Genomic DNA, 18652 nt, shown 5'->3' on the forward strand with positions numbered 1-18652 from the left:
ATGGCGCGGCCAAACGCAGTGTGGATGCCTGTCAGACTATCCGCAACTCCCCCGGCATTTCTGAGCGCCTGCTGCGGTCCGCACTGCATCTCACGGATGACATTCTGAGCCCTTATTGTAAATGTACTCTTCCAGCTATAACTCACAAATTAAATGTTTCCGGATATGGACATTTTTCTTGTTTTGGTATGTGGAACTCGTGCCTAAAGTGTGTTCGCACGTTTCAGTTACACCCTGTATATAAGATACTGAGGAAGATGTAAGCCTCGGAACCAGACGAAGTTCATAGACAATGTATTGCGATGTCCAGACGTCTGCTTACGCATTCTGAAACCAAGAGATTAGTTATATTTCCGAAAATTGTGTTCGAGAATAGCGCTGCACTGCAGCAGCCGCTTGCGCGTCACTTATTTCCACTTGTTATTCATCGTGTCACGCGCAGACTTGTGTTAACATGTTAAAATTCAGAACACAAAAACAAACTCCGCGGCCAGTAGTCCGCAAGTGAACTATACCGACCGTGCGAGCGCCACTTGTAGGCGAAGTTTTCTTTCCTTAAATTCGCTTAGTGGGGGTGGAGTCCAACTGGGTCCACTCGGCACGGCGGCCACTGATTAGCCTATTGTAGTCTGCCCCGGGTGATTATGATGATGGAGAATTTGGTGGAATGAAGATTGGCAGGGGAAACCGAAGTACTCGGAGAAAACCCGCCCCAGCGCCACTTTGTCCACCACAAATCCCACTTGACCAGACCTTGGATCGAACCCGGGCCGCCGCGGTGGGAAGCCAGCGACTAACCGTGTCAGCGAAGTTAGTACCAACTTTTGAGGATAGAGGGTGTCACATGGTCAGCGCAACGGATTTCCACGGCCGTTAATCTCGGTTTTCTAGACCGGAGCCGCCATTTCCTTGAAATATCTCCTCAGTTATCCTCACGAGGATGAGTGTACCCCGTTCCAGACCCAGTATTTCCCAGAAAATCTGGTAGCGCCAGGAATCTAACCCAGGACCTCTGGATCTGTAGCCAGGCACTCTAGCTACTAGACCACAGAGGTGGTCCATGTTAAAATTCACGTTTTTTATTTCGATTTTTTATTCCTGTTTTGTTATTATTATTTTTGTTTTATTTTATATCGAACGTGTAGTGCGCCAGCGATGTGAAAAATAATTGTAATATTAAAAAAAACGTGAATTGTAAGATTTTACCCCAAGTTTGAATGTGGGACGGTGAACAAGTGCTGAAAACAAATTCGAGAACTGGCCTATGTCATCATTAGACTGGCGGTTTCACTGTGATGAGTTGTTACGCTTGTGGTTACGACATCGTGTTTTGGCTTCTTAGGTCAGTACGAACGTTTCGGAGAGATTGCTTAGGATTGAAATATACGAATGAATAATGAGCATGCGTTAGTCCGATCAAGTTTTCCTACACAGCAAGCCTGATCTGTAAATTAAATATCCGAATTCTGAAGCAGAAACGGCGTGACGCAATAGCGACAAGCCGTGCTCTCCCTAGGGCGTCTGGTCTCGTCTTGCGTTCCAAACGAAATAGACCGAGAACAAAAAGATAAGTCGCTTGAAACAGAAACCGTGTTTTCAGAGTCAGATTTAGGTGGAATAGCCTCAACCCCGTCCCTTGTTCCACAGTTCCTTCTCCATGTTCTCTGCTGCCCTTTGAAGCATCCTCCGGCTGCAGTGAAGTACTCAAGTCAGGGCACAGACGGAGCATGAGACATCTTTGAGTACGCAGATCTTCTCAAGCTGCCGTGTACAAGAGACTATCCTGAGGCAGCTGAAGTCTCACACTCTTTTTAAGATCCATTTCAATATTATCTTCCCACGTAGCGCTAGATCTACAACTGGTCGAACCTTTTGGTGTTTTTTTCAAGATGTAAAATTCGCTTTAATAGAACTAAACGCATACTGGGCAAGTAGCGACAGGTCCACTGAACTCGCCTGGCGAGTGGCATTAGCCATGCCAGTGGGTACATCCACCTTCTGCTAATCAATGTCTCCGAGTTAGCAAAAACTGTGTTTTCCTCTGATGCTATAAATATCTGAACATTCAAAGAAACCTGTCAGTCAGAAATCATACACGAAGCCATTAATGAGCTAAACTAACCTTCGCGTTCTGTTTGCTGCCGTCACGAATACAAACGCGAAGCCAAAGGAGCGCGCAGTCTAGCCCTGTTGCAACTACATACGGCGCAAACTCAGTTGTGCACTTCACACACAGACCTCTGCGCTATGTGCTGCACTGGTTCCTTGAAGCAGAATCCTATAGAAGCCGATAGTCGCTCAGATGTTCAAGTAGTCTAATCCGGAAACTCCCCCTCCGTCTTTTATATAACTCCAAATTTCGTTACTGTGTTCACGAGAAGCAACCAGTGGTTCCTATCATGACTAACATAAATTCCATACTTCATTTCTTTAAGATCCACTTTAATATTATCACGTAGTGTATATATTGTGACATGTTGACCCCTACCTCCCCCCCGCGGTGCGTGGCGGTGGNCACTATGCTACAAGGGGGAAGGTCGCGGGTTCAAGTCCCGAGGGGGTCATTGGATTATTCTCAATTGACCTAATCCTTCCGGCCGCACTATGGCCCCGAGGTCAACTCAGCCTCTAACAGAAATGAATACCAGGAATCTTCCTNTGCATCGAATACATCGAGAATTTATTTGTCGCGATATACGCCCGATACGCGACAATATGATTATGGGGTACGCGGTAGCGTAATTGGTTGAGACACTATGCTACAAGCCGGAAGGTCGCGGGTTCAAGTCCCGAGGGGGTCATTGGATTATTTTCAATTGACCTAATCCTTCGGGCCGCACTATGCCCTGAGGTCGACTCAGTCTCTAACAGAAATGAATACCAGGAATCTTCCTGAGGGGTACAAAGCGGCCGGCGCGTAAGGCTGACAACCTTACCTCCATGTGTGAGCCGATTGTCTAGATGTGGGAGCCTCAACCTCTCACATCTCTATGGACCTTCACGGCCTGTTACAGGGATAACATTAACTTTACCTTTTTTATGCATGATTATAGACGGGGTTAGGGTCGGTGAATAGATTTATTGAACACTTATATGTTGTAACTACAAATAACTATAACACTATCGCTATTTCCACACTTTACANCAGACCCCTGGTCTAGAAAATGTGCGACCCTCAACATCTCACAGTCCTATGGGCCTTCACGGCCTGTTACGGGGATAACTTTAACTTTACGTTTTTTATGTATGATATAGACGGGGTTANATTGAACACTTATATGTTGTAACTACAAATAACTATAACACTATCGCTATTTCCACACTTTACACTTCACTAGAGCACATAGTCCGTTATTAGACGTTTCCTAGTAGCGGTTCCATCAGTGGCTATTCCACTGCCTCCAGCTCTTCATAGACTGCCGCACAGAACTGACTGGGTCGCCCCAGTTGTATTCAAGATAACTCCTCGGCACGGACCACGTAGAAAATACAGCTCTTCTATTGTTACAGAGGCATGGAGCACAGATAATACCGCTTTCAACAGTCCTCTGTTGTTGCGTGTTGATTCCTTGCCGTGGGAAACTGTTTGTTTGCGATCGTTGCCTAGTAACGGGTCTACACGCTACAATATCATCCAACTATGCCTTTGTCTCCCATGAGTTCTCTCTCTTCTCTTCAAGGTGTTTCAAATACAATTTTGTACGCATATTTCATGAGCGAATGCGTGCTACATATCCTATTCATCTTGGTCTCCTTTGTTGAATTACCTTAATAATAGGCCATATCTTGAAGAGTTCCTCATTATGCACTTCCGTGTGTGTAGCCTGCTGCCCGCAGTTTCCTCACAATTTGCAAAATTCTCAATCCCTTGGGAAGACGAACTCATACACAGCAACAGGTAAAACTGTATGGTGCTGCGTATTCATAACGAAGGAAAATGTTGTCTCAGTAAAGTACGTTCAGACAAGCTTAAACAAAGTTCACAATTTATACAAGCAAAGCGAAGGCACTTGCTTCAGTATGCAGACCTCATAAATTGCAAAGTTTCAAATAAACTTCTTTAAATTGTCTCACAACTTAAGTAAACTTATCACTCGGAATTCGGCCGAATCACGGGAACGGAGAGCTGATGTTACTTGGCTCAGCAGGACGCAACTCTGTGCGGCACACGCTAACCGCCGGCGCGCACAGGACGCGTGATTTCACACCAGGAACGTACACACTTCTTGAAACAAATGTACGCGACTTGACTAAGCAACACCATTACGTAACTTATGTATAACTCGCGTTCTGCCTTACTGAAGCGCGCACGAATTTGTCGAAATGAAACTAAATTCTCCGGCGTAAAACATACGTGTTAATTCTGCGCATGGCTGTCAACTCTAACAACTGTGAGCAATGTTTCTAGAAGGAGGAGAAGGAGAACGATGAATGGGAGAAGGAGGAAGAGAAGGAGGAGAAGGAGAAAAATAAGAAAGAGGAAATTGAAGGAGGAGGAGAAAGAGAAATAGGAGAAGGATTAGATGGATGAGGAGAAGAAGGGGCGGAAGACGAGAAGAATGAGAAGGAGAAGAAGGGGAGGAGGAGAGGAAGAGAAGGAGAAGAACGAGAAGTAGTAGGAGGAGAAAAAGAAGAAAGAGGAAATTGGAGGAGGAGGAGAAAGAGAAATAGGAGGAAGAGAAGGAGAAGAATGAGGAGTAGGAGGAGAAAAAGAAGAGGAAATTGAAGGAGAAAGAGAAGTAGAAGGCTTAGGAGAAGAAGAAGGGGAGGAGGACGACGAGAAGAATGAGAAGGAAAAGCAGGAGAAGAAGAAGGGGAGGAGAAAAAGAAGAAAGAGGAAATTGAAGAAGTAGGAGAAAGAGAAATAGGAGAAGGATAAGGAGGAGGAAGATGAGGAGAAGGGGAGCAGTAGGATGACGAGGAGAAGGGGGGGAGCAGTCCGAGGAAAAGAAGGAGAACGGGGAGCAGGAGAAGTAGAAGAAAGAAGTTGAAGGAGGAGGAAGGATAACTGACCAAAACAAAAAACCACCGAGTTTTGAGCTCCTGATACAGAACAAAAGACAAAATGGAGCAGATCCCGTACAGGCGGAATGTTGCGCGCCGTGTGGGCATCCGTGTGAGAGTAAAGACTTTTTGTGTGTTCTTGTGAGTGAGCGTCAGTAACACAGTAACATCGCGCGACGCATTTAACGGACGAAATTTTGTAAGAAGAAAAGCGAAAATTGAGGCAGGAAACTGACATAAAGACAGAGAGGGAAGAAAGTGACAGGACAAGAGGCAACGAGATAACTATACCGCAACAAATTGATGTCGTGCCAAAGTTGGTACGCGAACCGACGCGGTTTTCTTCCTCGGGCCATACAACCGCACAGGTTACTGGGGAAAGCACTCCACTTTCCTTCCAAAGTATCTCTAGCATACGTTACTTTTGCGACGAAATTTTCACTGTCCTACTGTTGCCGGAATACTCTGGAACGTCCCTACTTCATTATCGAAGTATTTCCAGGCCCATGTTTACATAAACTGTTTTCATGGGCTATAGTACTGACCCTCAAATTTTCTGTACTAATTTATGGGACATTCCTTACACTCGTATGACAAAAAGTAAAAAGGAAGGAAGGTAAAGATATCCCTGTAACAGGCCGAGGAGGCCGATAGCGGTTCGGGTCGTCGAGGCAGTCGGCTCACAGATGGCGGTGGGGTTGTCAGCCTTACGCACCGAACGTTTTTACCCTCAGGAAGATTCCTGGTACTCATTTCTACCAGAGGCTGAGTCGACCCCTGGACCGCAGTGCGGCTGGAAGGATTAGGTAAATTAAAAAAATGCATTGACTCCTAGGGAACCGAACCCGCGACTTTCCAGCTTGTAGCGTAGTGCCACAGCATACTATATGACGCGGATGTTAAACTGGAAAGGGTGTGTTCTACTTTACGTTACTTACATGTCATTTATTTAGAAGGACTGAAGGTGGACGCGGCAAATCAAGTAGCATGCATGGGTAGAAGGGGAAATCCGTCCTTTGGCGGAAATCGAATTCGATCGTCGCAGCCGTAACCCAGTCACTGTAGTGACTGAGACATCCAGGTGCGCATGACAGAACTGACAGAGTACCCTTCGTTCGAGAAGAAGAGAAGACGCTGTACAGATTTGTATGACAGGATAATATTAAAACGTATCTTAAAATATTAGGGTTAAAATATGTACTATATTGAACTTGAAGAAAGCAGTCTTCTGGGATTTGGCACCGTGTATATGTGGTGTTAACCGACGTTCCTCCGAAACGTCTGTTAACACCACATNAATGTGATGAACATTCAAGGACTCTTGACAGACTGAACAGCCATCAAAAATTATGTGCCACCTACCTTAATGTTAAAAAAAGTCTGCATTTTGCTGACGCAGTTTATGTATTTTACAGGATTCTCACAATAAACAACGGATATTTTCCTAAGCAGGGTTGAACAGTTGATCTCTGCACTAGAGATGTAGAGCTCTCTGTCTGCTAGAAAATGAATGTTTGAACACTGTCTCAATGCGTGTATCATTCTAGAACCTCCCCCCCCCCAAACCGAACAAACATTACAAGGACAGAAGATCTCTTTACAGGTAACCAGAATTCTGAACTCTTCCCAGAACGTCCAGTCCGTCGGCGGCCACATCGACCAATTCAACTAGGCTGGTCAATATGGCGGAAAGTAAAAACGGAGATAACTATGAGCTGTAACATAGGGTCCTCTGTTACTGGATGAGCAAGCGGCCTCCGTAGTCTAGAGGTAACGTTCCCACCTCATGACTCGTGGTACGCGGATTCAAACCCGGCGGAGGTCGTGGAATTTTTAAGGGCGGAAAAATTCAGGGAACAAGTCCTCCGGGAGGGACTTTAAGCCGTGGGTCCCGTGTCGTAGCTTTACGGCACGTAAAAGAACCTGATATCTCCAAAGGAGGTCACTGAGCCAAATTCAAGGACATTTCCCGCCCAACAGTAGTCTCTAACGCCTCTGATAGATGGGGGAAGCATTATAGATACCGCCAAGCCAGTAGAGGCCGAACTCGCTGGCTCGGTTGGGACTGATGGTATGCACCAATATCGGTAGGGTATAGAGACTGGTAGAATATCATAGAGGGAAGCACAATGGACCAATACTGGTCTAAGTGCATGGGGAAACCCACCCTCTCCAATAACTAACTAACTACTGGATGAGCAACAAACCTCATATAACATCCGACCCCCTCCGCAGCACAATATACCCATTACATTCAAATTCACCAACACTCAAATAATCACAAATATGAACATATTTATGTTTGTATGCATGTGTGTGTGCGTATAGGTATGTATATTTTTCGCAACTGTTCGGTGCTCATCCAAAACATACACGTAAAAATAAATATATGTAAACGCAAACAGTGTAAATTTGTTTTCTAATAAAGCAACCGCACAGACAGGGTCTAATGTTAGGGTTCACGTATTTAAGCCGGACTGCTGGCTAGAAGTCAGTTTGTATCCGGAAGGTCCTGAGACCGGCCAGCTCGACCAAGGCTTTCCGTGGTTTTCCTTGGTACTAGAGCAAATGCTGAGTTGGTACCCCAATTCTCACATGCAGCCCTCCTAATGTTAGCATCAAATTTCGCCCTAGTGTAGCCCTTCCAACCGGTCTAGAGAACCGTGATTAACAGCCCTGGGTATCCGTTGCGCTGACGACGCGACACCTCTATCAGCTAAAGTTGGTACTAACTTCGCCGGCAAGCGGCGGTCGCTCGGCCGGTATATTTCGCTTGCGGACTACAGCCACGAATTTTTTTGTGTTCTTTTTGTAGCCCTTCCACTGTTTGGCCAAATTTCACTAAAACGCAGCCCTTCCAACGTCATATAAAAATTAATTCCGATCATATGCATTCCCTGTACCAGGACGAGTGGGCACTGCCTGGGAACCTTCAAAACCGGAGGTATAGTTTCTTACCCCCCCCCCAAATGTAGTGTATCTCACTATCTCACCACTTTCTCTCTCTCTCTCTCTCTCTTGATGTTTCGAACTGTTAATGGAGGCAACGCGTGGCCGTGAGTTGCTGTCCCACGTGGGGCTGTAAAAGATTGATTAATAGCATGGCGTTTAGATTTATTGTCACTCTGATACATTTTCATGAGCTAGTCCGCTCTCTAATGACGTAACGCCAACGTCTGCCCCGGCGTCAGCAGCCTCAATCACTCAAGGTACGGCGCAAGGCTTGACCACTAAAACATTAAACAACTCAAAATACGTATAAAGAAATTGGGGTCAAAATAGTCAACATTGAGGTTTGGCTGTACTGTGGTACACACCGGAAGGTCCCGGGTTCGGTTCCCGATGAGGTAATTGGATTTTTCAATTGACCTTAATCTTTCAGCCGCATTGTGGCCATGGGGTCTACTCAGCCTCCAACAGAAATGAGTACCAAGAATCTTCTTGGGGGGTAAAGGGCGACCGGCGCGTAAGGCTGACAGCCTCACCGCTAACCGTGAGCCGATTGTCTAGAATATGTGGAGCCTCGACGTCTCACAACCCTATGGACCTTCACGGCCTGTTACAGTGATAGTTTTGCCTTTTTACCTATATCTGTATCTTCTCGCCGTGTCTCGTGCAACCTGTCCCCCGTTCTGCTTAACGACAGTCCCAAAACTAACATAAAACAGCAGAGACTCTCAGCGTTTCCGCAACCAGAAATTGGTCTGTACATGTAAGGCGTACACGTCTACTGAATTACCCTTCTGCTGAAGAGAACTATGTTCTCGGTCGTGACGCCGTATAGTCCGGTAGAAGTTCTACGACGTTTCTGGGATATGTACTTCCTCCAACTTCGACTCTGAAGATGTGGGCACCAGTTCCTCCGAAACATCGCTAAACTTCTACCGGACTACACGGCGTCACATCCCAGAATATGGTATTTTTTAGTCACCACTAGTGCCGAGGTCAATAATGATGGAGCTATACACCACTCCCCCATACATCTTCAAGGCGTTGTGTTTAATTAAGCAGAAGGGCAACCTTACTTTTACCCATGGCCGGACAGAACCCGAAATCTTACCATTTACGGAAAAATAGACTTTCTAAAAAACTATCGGAGCTAAGTCCTTGAGAAGATGACAGTTGCTTATCTACTCAGACAGTTCTCAGCATCTGGTGGGCCTCTAACTACATTATGACACTGGTCGTTATCCTTAGGACGATGAGTCCAATCCATACATTCCCATTTTAATATTATCACCCTCCCATGTACGTGTGCATAATTTCACGTTCGAAAGTCCAAAAAGTATATCTCCTTATTCTGATGATATTCCGGGGGTGTGTATGATCCATTGAAGCCGAGGATGAATTCAAACCTTAAGAACGGTTTAATTTCGGTTATTTTGATGTCTAAAACATCGTAAGAAGGGGGAATGCCATCCCTGCAACAGGCCGTGGAGGCCCATAGGGCTGTGAGACATCGAGGCTCCCAGATTATCTAGACCAGTGTTCCTCAACCGGTGTGCCGCGGCACACTGGTGTGCCGTCACAAAGTGAAAGGTCTGACGAGAACTTTCACCTATTGTAAGAAATTAATTGTCGAAGTTTATTCGTTTTATTTTATCCCAGTTACCGTGTTTCATTTGCTTGTATTTTATTCTCAGCCACTGCACTGATTAAATAAGATGATGCTTGTTTATTCTTTATTACATGCTGTGATTTTTTATGTACAGTAATGTAGTATTCTAAGAAATTAAACGTAAATTATTTACTCACAGTTGTTGTTATATCATAGTTTTCATTATTGATTTATTTTTATTTTTCTCGCATCTACGCAGCTTCTTTGATATGCTTGCCGCATGTTCTGTGTACGTGCTTTTCCCTAAAACTGCAGGGATTAGCATGGGTTTCCCTGTCTTTTATAACTCTGTTTGGGTATTTGCCCCTGTATGTTAGAAGTTAGAGCTTCTTCAACTTTATGACTTTCTTCCTGTAACGATGCACCCACCGATTTTTGGACTTCATTTAAAATTATAAATATTTCAAAAATAAGTCGGTATAGTGTCACTTCTTCCGTTTGAAGAGTAGAGATCCCGCGTTTTACAGTTGTTTCAGTTCTATCACAGCTGTGCTCTGAAGTAGTTCGCAAATTTTGGTTGCTAGTTAGAGAATTACAGATGGGTCGTTTGAGATGTCCCCGACTGTATGGCCACTTGCTGGCGGCAATAAAGTGGTGATGGACACAATTAAAGAACATTTAGAAATGCTGCAGCAGAAATTTAATAAGTATTTTGGAGAGAGTGTACAAGATTTCGACTGGGTTCGTGATCCATTTGTTGTGAATTCAGAACATTTTCCGATTAATATACAAGAGGAACTCGCAGATTTAAAAGCAGACAGAACATTGAAACTAAAACTTCTCGAAGTGCCTTTGGATACGTTTAGGTTGGCAATAAGGAGTGAATACCCGGCTATCTCCGAGATGGCAGTTAATGTCTTATTGCCATTTTCAACTACATATTTGTGTGAACTGGGCTTCTCGACGTTAACTGAAATTAAGACATCAAAGAGGGAGCGACTCAAATCCATCGATGAAGAAATGAGACTTGCGTTGTCAACGATTCCACCACGGATCAGCCGCCTATGTGCAGTTAAGCAGGCGCAAGTATCACATTGAAGGCATAAGTAGAATTACTGTATTTACTTTCATAGTAATAGAAGTGTATTTTCTGCACTCTACAGTGAATTAAAGTTCATTAATTGTTAATAAATGAACGAGTCGATTTCTATTTAATGATAATAAAATAACAATATAATAATATTATAATTAAGTTGATCACGTTACGTATTTATATTAATTGTCCGATATCATGCGTTTTTGAGGGGAATAACATTTTGGTGTACCGTGTTGAGTCATCGGCTCACAGATGGCGGTGAGGTTCTCAGACTTACGCACCCGTCGCCCTTTATTCACTAGAAAGATTCCTGGTACTCCATTTCTGTTGGAGGCTGAGTCGACCCCAGGGCCATAGTGGGCTCCAAAGATTATATCAATTGAACAATGTAATGACCTCATTGGGAATTGAACCTGCGACCCTGCGGCTTGTACCACATTGCGTCGACCAACTACGTTACCGATCGTAACGTAACAAATTACACACTGATCAATCACAGGGGCTGGAACCACAGGCCCGACACCGTTCTCAAGACATTAGTTAACAGTTTATTCGGCGTTGACAAATATTTGCAGAAGCTACCAACAGGGGGCCAATATGTGGCCGCTGAGTCACTTCAATTTGTAGTGGGAAGGCATGAGAGCGTTTGACAGCTATTGGGTCTTCGAGAGGTTTATCAAGTCCATTAATGGGGTTTGCTTTTTTCTTCAAATAAATTGGTTTTCAACTTGATTGATGACCGTCCACTATTTGTGTAGACAAATACCAGAACACGCGCACAGCCAATCAGCACGAAGCAACATGCGGCCTGTCTAGGAGTCGGCCATAAAAAGTAAGATTATAAAAACTGCGCCGGGTCTCACGGCTTCTCCGATCTGTTGCAAGTCATACACCAAGAAAGCAGTTGTGTATAATATGGAGGTCATGCCAATCCGCCCCACAAAACTGTAATACAGATTGGGGATCCACGTCACAGGTTATCAGGTGAATGTCCTTCTGGCCCAAAGCGAACTCTGCGCGAAACAAATGTCAATTTACATACAATACAGAGCTCACAGAGTTTAAGTAATGTTTTGCGATATGCTGTACTCTCAAATCCTGGGTGATCAATGAAACACAAAATGGTTTGGCGATAATGCTACCGTTAAGGTACAATGTACCGGCTCCTAAATCTCTTATGCAACAAACTTAAGCTGTCGCTCGCTTCTGGTAGTTTCTTACTTAGGTTCCGGACATGATACGGTATGTTCTTTCCAACGTCGGGCTGTCTCCCAGATACCCGGCATTACAACCCAGAAGCAGTACGTATCGTGTAATAACCCTTTAAATGTAATCCTCACAATAAACAGCGACTGTTCCCCTAACCAGCATTAATCGGTTGGGCTTTGCAGCGGAGACGTAATGTGTTTCCTGTGAGGTACGAACTGAACTCTGCATTCTGCCCACACAGTGTATTTGTGTGTTCCGTGTGGTTCTCACAGTAAACAGCGATTATTTCCCTAAACAGCATTAACCGGTTGGGCTTTGTAGTGGAGACGTAATGTGTTTCCTGTGAGGTATGAACTGAACTCTGCATTCTGCCCACACAGTGTATTTGTGTGTTCCGTGTTGTTCTCACAATAAACTGCGATTATTTCCTTAAACAGCATTAACCGGTTGGGCTTTGTAGCGGAGACGTAATGTGGTTCCTGTGAGGTACGGACTAAACTCTGCATTCTGCCCACAAAGTGTATTTATGTGTTCCGTATTGTTCTCACAATAAACAGCGACTGTTTCCCTAAACAACATTAACCGGTTGGGCTTTGTAGCGGAGATGTAATGTGTTTCCTGTGAGGTACGAATTGAATGTTTACATATCATTTAGAAGAAATTCAGTCTTTAACTCCCGTGTAAAGGCGGGGTCGAATACCTCCACTGTAACCCTGCGAGCAGTAGGCGGCGATGAAAATGGAAGTATCGAATCTGAGACAGTATAATATGGTCATGAGTCCCACGATACTCGGACCAAAAAAGTCTGCGCTGGCGAGCGCCAGGAGCAATTGTAAACGACAGACCCATCCTCTCGTCAGAGAAAGAGCCCCACGTCAACAAACCTGTAACTGTCTGGCAATAATAAAAATCTGGTCGTAAGTCCCAGACTGGTAGACTGACAGTCGTTCATAATACAAGATTCAGTGTTTAAGAGGCAGAATCCCCTGTGGAGGCGGGATTCGAATGCCTCCACCGTAGCCCTGCGAGGCGTAGGAGGCGACGAAAATGGACCCCAATACGAGGATATAACTGTTCCTAGGGGGATATAAATACGGAGACCTGGCTCTCTAGGTTGAGGGAGTCTCGACTCTGAGAGGGTAAAATGTGATCATGAGTCCCGCGGGACTCGGACCCGAGAATGACTGCGCTGGCGAGGCCCAACAGCAATTGTAAACAGACCCGTCCTCTCGTCAGATGGGTTGTTACATAAGGCCTATAATCGCAAATGTTCAGTTGGAAAATAGAAATTCTGTGTCGTAGGTCTCAAGGGGCTTGCCGCCAAGATGAACTTATTGGCGGTAAACGGTCAGTCGTAAAGTAACTCTGACTCTGGCTCTGACTCTGATTCGGGCTCAGTATTTAAAGGGTTAATTTGTCCGTCAAGGCTGCTACGAAGTTGATTACTGATGTGGTGGTGGTCACTACTTCTTCCGCATACAATTTCTCGCAATGTGGAGATTCAACTGCAGACAAACCCTGTCTGTCTCTCTCTCTCTCCAGGCATTTCTCAATTAGTGAAGCGGTGCTTGTAAGCAGTTCGGGATTAGCAACATGTTACTGCCGTAATGTGCAACCGTTAAACTGCCAGTTGTCATTCCAAAGTACTACGCAGAGCTTTCTCTGGAATTAAATTACTGATATAAGACGTGTATTAGATCTGGAAAACAGTTTCCACCTTGAGAATGGAGGCATCGCGATCCATCAAAACGTTGGTTCCCACGTACCACACTACACGGTGACATAACCCAGAAAACAACAATATGAATCATCATAGTCGTTAAAAGCTCAAATCTCCCCACACAGTGTGATGTTGCTCATTCTGAGGCACTACCCTGACGACACTTGACATCTGTCTGGTGGGGCCGAGGAAAATATTGAAATCCTCAGTCCGAGCCAGAGTTCTACTTACCCCACCTCTACTTTCCATTAGAAGATTCATCTCTGAAAATAATTTTCGGACACTACAGGGCCTAATTAAAAAACATTAATATAGAATTATTACATCTCTCTATCTGTCTATGGCTCCATAGCCCTTTGTTGGGCCTTGGCCTCTTTTTCGGTTTCTTTCTTTTACACAGTAGTAGGACTCCTTGGACGGGGGATCAGCCCGTCGCAAGGCCGCTACGTTCACGAAGGACAGCATAAACGCAGAATAAATGCACATAAACCTCCATACCTCAAGTTTGATTCGAACCCACGATCCTAATGTTCGAGCGGGCGAAGACGGTTCATGCGCGGCCATTGTGATGGGAAGAACTGAACTGCACTGAATCACAGTAACAGAAAGCACAACGTGAATCGAGTTACCCTACATCTCGGTCTGCGAGCGATTCTTAATGGGGCAAGTAAGTCTGGTACACAACGCGACAACAGGCTCCATACTACTGACAGCCAGAGCACTGCACTATGGGAGCGTTCAACCAGCCAAGCTGCATTACGCTCAGAAACCAAAGCAGAGACCGACAACAACTTCACTGGGATCCAGTTTCTAAAGCCCTCGCGTTCTGTCCATCTGCACTTATTATGACGATGTTTGGTTACATATTTCTCATAGTTAGTGCCGTAAATTGGCATATTATTATTATTATTATGGTTCTACAGACCTTTTTTTTATTGCTAGTGGGGTGGGACTAAGTCCCTTGTACTGCGGCCACTTCTGGCCTATTGTACCAGCCCCAGATGATAGGTGAGGGTGACTGTGGAGCAAATGGTGGAATGAAGATTGGCAGGGGAAACCGAAGTACTCGGAGAAAACCTGCTCCAGCGCCACTTTGTCCACCACAAATCGCACTTGACCAGACCCGGGATCGAACCCGGGCCGCCGCTGTGGGAAGCCTGCGACTAACCGCTTGAGCTATGGCGCGGCCCCTCTACAGCCCTCTGTTGGGCCTTCGCCGCTTTTTAGTTTCTTGACTCTTTACACAGCGGGCAGAATTCCTTGCACGGAGGATCAGCCCGTTGCAAGGCTATACACAGAACACAAACACAGAATAAACGCAGACAATACAGACAGCCATGCCTTGAGTGGGATTCGAAACCACGATCCCAGTGTTCGAGCGAGCGAATACAGTTCATGCCTTAGACTGAGCGGCCGGCCACTGTGATCGGCAAATAGACATATAGGGTACATATATAAAGTATATAATTACGGCTTTCAGCCGTCATGCCACAATATTGTAGCGTGTAGAGCCGTTGATATGCAAAGACCACGAAATGGGCGGATATACCAGAGCCGTTTCTGGGCAACGGCTCTGTAAACTCGTTCCCGATGCAACAGACACGAACGCAACAATAGAAGAGCTGTGTTTTCTATGTGGTCCATCCTGAGACGTTATAAGCAAGAGACAAGGTTAGACTCAGTTCTGTACGGCAGTCTGTGAAGAGATAACTTGAGAGCATGAAGCTGAATAATGTCCACTGTTAGGAGACGTCGCCAGGGGATGGCTGTTAAAGACACAGCGGGCTGGAAAATGCTTAGCAGGAGCTGTGGTGATTAGCGGTGACACTGTAAGTGCTTTTATAAGTGGTCAATAAATCCAACATCCGATCTAAACCCCGTCTATTGTCACACAGTACTACGTTGTAATAAATAACACTGTGTCGTCAGAAAGTGTCAGTTTCTAATCTCGGCCGGAACACCGATTATCCTGACTGATGATTGCATGGTTTTACCTAGTTCCTTCATGGAAATGCCGGGATAATGTTTCAGATCAAGTCACAACCGCCTCCTTTCACATCCTTTCCAATTCATTATTCACTATTATTCTACCAATAGACAGTAAAAGATATGAGTTACTGACAGCATTTTTAAGTAAATCATGAACACAAAAAATAAAATATAACAAAACACGAACTTCATCATCCGTAAACTTTTCAGTTTACATACTTTTCCAGCAAACTTATAGCAATGGACCCCAGTTCTTTGAAGTGATCCCTGTTAGGAACGCGTGCTACATTCGCGAAGCCGCGGCGAGACGGCCTATGTCCGCGTGCCTTACTAAGCTTCTCACAAACACAGCCCACAAGATCGTCTTACCTGTGATAAGCCAGAGCTCCTTGAGACAATCCTCGCGATAGCGCTGAATGTGGCCTCGTTGCTCCAGTTCGTAACCAGCTTCCAGGAACTCGAACAGGAGGGCTCCAAGAAGAACATAGCCAACCACTAGCGCAAAAAGTCCAAGATTAGAAAAAAGATGACCGAAGAATATACGCAGACAGCGACGAACCCGCGTGGGGTTGCACTGCCGGGAGCGCGCGCTGGCGTTGCGCGTCGCAGCGGGCATCTGCCGGACTGTGGCTCACAGCAGCGTACTGAAACCAGCGCATGCACTACATCAACTGAGGACCTCACACACTTTGCTCTTTTTTATACGCGTCATAAGCGCCGAAGCAGAAGAGCTCTGTACTACACCTTCAAGCAAGCACTGCGGGATTTTGTCTTGGGGACCGCATCCGTTTCCGTGACGTCTTACAGACTTTAAATGCAGAAGAATTTCAATAGCTGACGTCCCTGAATGTTTACAGGTGGTCACACAAAAATTAAACTTGTGTCACGCTAAGGCACTAAGACAGACTGTGAAAGAGTCATTACTGGTTCTTTAGAATAATAAAATGGGATTTACATCCGAAGACGTATTAGTTATATTAATTTTTGGTAATAATAATAATATTCATTAATGCTGTATGCTACACACACACATATATGTACATGTATATATATATACACACACACATTTTAACAGATTTTAAATATACGTGTCCTAATGTGTCAACAATTACAACCTTAAACATTCGTATGTCACATTGAAATGGTGGGCAATATGGCCGCGGTGACGTCACATGGCAATACTGCTGCCATCCCTACGCACACGTCCCCTTACTAAATGGGAAATTGACACCAGCACCGACAGCATAATCAATAAAATAGAATGCTACCTTACCATCCTATGCGTCCTCCCTTCCTCACACTTCACAAGAGGGTTGCTAGATTTTGTAAGATAAAAAAAGGAGTGATGTCTCGTTGCTTGTTTATAACAACATTTTTCACAACTAACTGGCTATAAAATATACATAATCAACATACTACATAACTTACAAAATGCTACTACACATCTGTATTACATAGGCCTACTACACATTTATAGAAGAAAACAAATATTATGTAGACCTATTACATATTTATAGAATGCACAAAATATTACCTAGCACACATTTGTAGAACACACAAATATCAAATATTACATATTTATAACTTTCAAGGGCTGGTAGATTAGATTCTGTTGATTGTATATCACTGAAATCTTAGCACTTTTTAATAATTGAACATCACCCTTTGAAAATTTATAAAATTCTGAACAGGACTTGCTTTCATAGTTCACTGTCACCTAGAGTTCTGCCTTGATTAAATGTTTCTTGTGTCACTCCACTTACTTTTCATGAATGAAAAGATTTGGTCCACGAAAGCACTTGAGCCAGGGATGCTAAACAAAAATCCTACCACTTTGGAAATATTTGGTACATCATGCTCAGGTACTGAAGAAAGAAATGTAAGCCAGTTTGCTACATAATCACCATATCTGTTCACACTGTTGCAGAGGTAATCTCGACGGCTGCTGAACTCGTATGGGTCATCAATGCAAACATTTTCACTTAGCTGAAACACTTCTATGGCTTTTTCAAAATCTTTGAACTCAATCCCTTCCTGCAGTGAAAATGCTGCAAGGGATGCATAGGGATTGTCATCTGTCACATCATATCTTTTTTGCAGATACTGAAGCATATTGCTATAAAAGCTGTTCAGGTCTTCAGTAAACTTTTTCTGTAATGGCATAGACAATCCATTAATGAGTTCTTTTGCTTTTCTATCAAAAGTTGTCTTTCCTTCTCTGCTGGATTTTAGAACTGCAATACGAGTACAACTTCCAATATTACTTAAGAAATTAAAGTAGATTTCAAGCAACACTGCTTCCTCTGGGTTGTGCTTTTCTAAGCTCTGCAGCACAAAACCAGTAATTGCCATAGATGTTTTCTCAGCACTTTCAACAAAATCTAGAAGTTTATTCTGCACTCCCTTTAAAGGGTCGAAGTACCGGATGCAAACAGGGAACATTTTTCGGTTGCTTCTGTTTGATGCATCGGTAGCCAACGAAAAAAATTTTGAAGTATTTTCTGGACATCTTAAAATAGACACAAAGTTATTTACACTTTTAGGAGCAAGAACATACTTCACTATCATTTCCGCTTTAGTGCATCCACATGAAAGTTTGGAAGCAATCTCGGAATCACTGAAAGTATGGGACACAAGTTTATTTCCGCAATCCAGACTGGAATAACTTAAGTTGTGTTTCACTGCATGATACACTAAACCAAGTTCGCACGCGGTGCTGTTGTCATATTCTTCTTTATTGTCTAAATTAACAAAGTATTTCGAAAGTTTATTTGAACTTCCAGAATTACATTTTTCCTTCATTTTATGTCCCTTGTATTTTGCATGTTGCCTCAGGTCACTTTGTCCACCGCGCGAAATACTAAAATCCTTCCTACACAACGTACAAAATGCCCGGTTCTCGTCTGGTTCCGGCTAACCCACGAAAACATATCTTCCCATTTCTTAAGATATATTTGATTATGTTTGGCCTGGAATTTCAACTTCTTCCATGGAGGAGTCTTTGATGGATCTTCTTCGCCCTCAAACATTTTTGCTAACTTGACACTGACTTTCTAGTGAAGATTGAACGGATTAA

At 44.1% G+C, this 18652-nt stretch overlaps 1 protein-coding gene across 1 annotated transcript in view; it reads right to left on the reverse strand.

The window, feature by feature from the left end:
- LOC111865328 (two pore potassium channel protein sup-9-like) overlaps positions 1 to 16287 on the reverse strand; it is a gene marked incomplete at its 3' end in the record, with an annotated part of 104875 nt that extends 88588 nt beyond the window's left edge. The window contains 1 exon segment of the mRNA XM_023853246.2: positions 15946 to 16287. Within this exon segment, the coding sequence (XP_023709014.2) occupies positions 15946 to 16192 (247 nt within the window).
- Positions 16288 to 18652: the final 2365 nt, after the last annotated feature.

Source organism: Cryptotermes secundus, unplaced genomic scaffold, assembly GCF_002891405.2.
Source record: "Cryptotermes secundus unplaced genomic scaffold, Csec_1.0 scaffold853, whole genome shotgun sequence".
Classification (NCBI taxonomy): Eukaryota; Metazoa; Arthropoda; class Insecta; order Blattodea; family Kalotermitidae; genus Cryptotermes; species Cryptotermes secundus.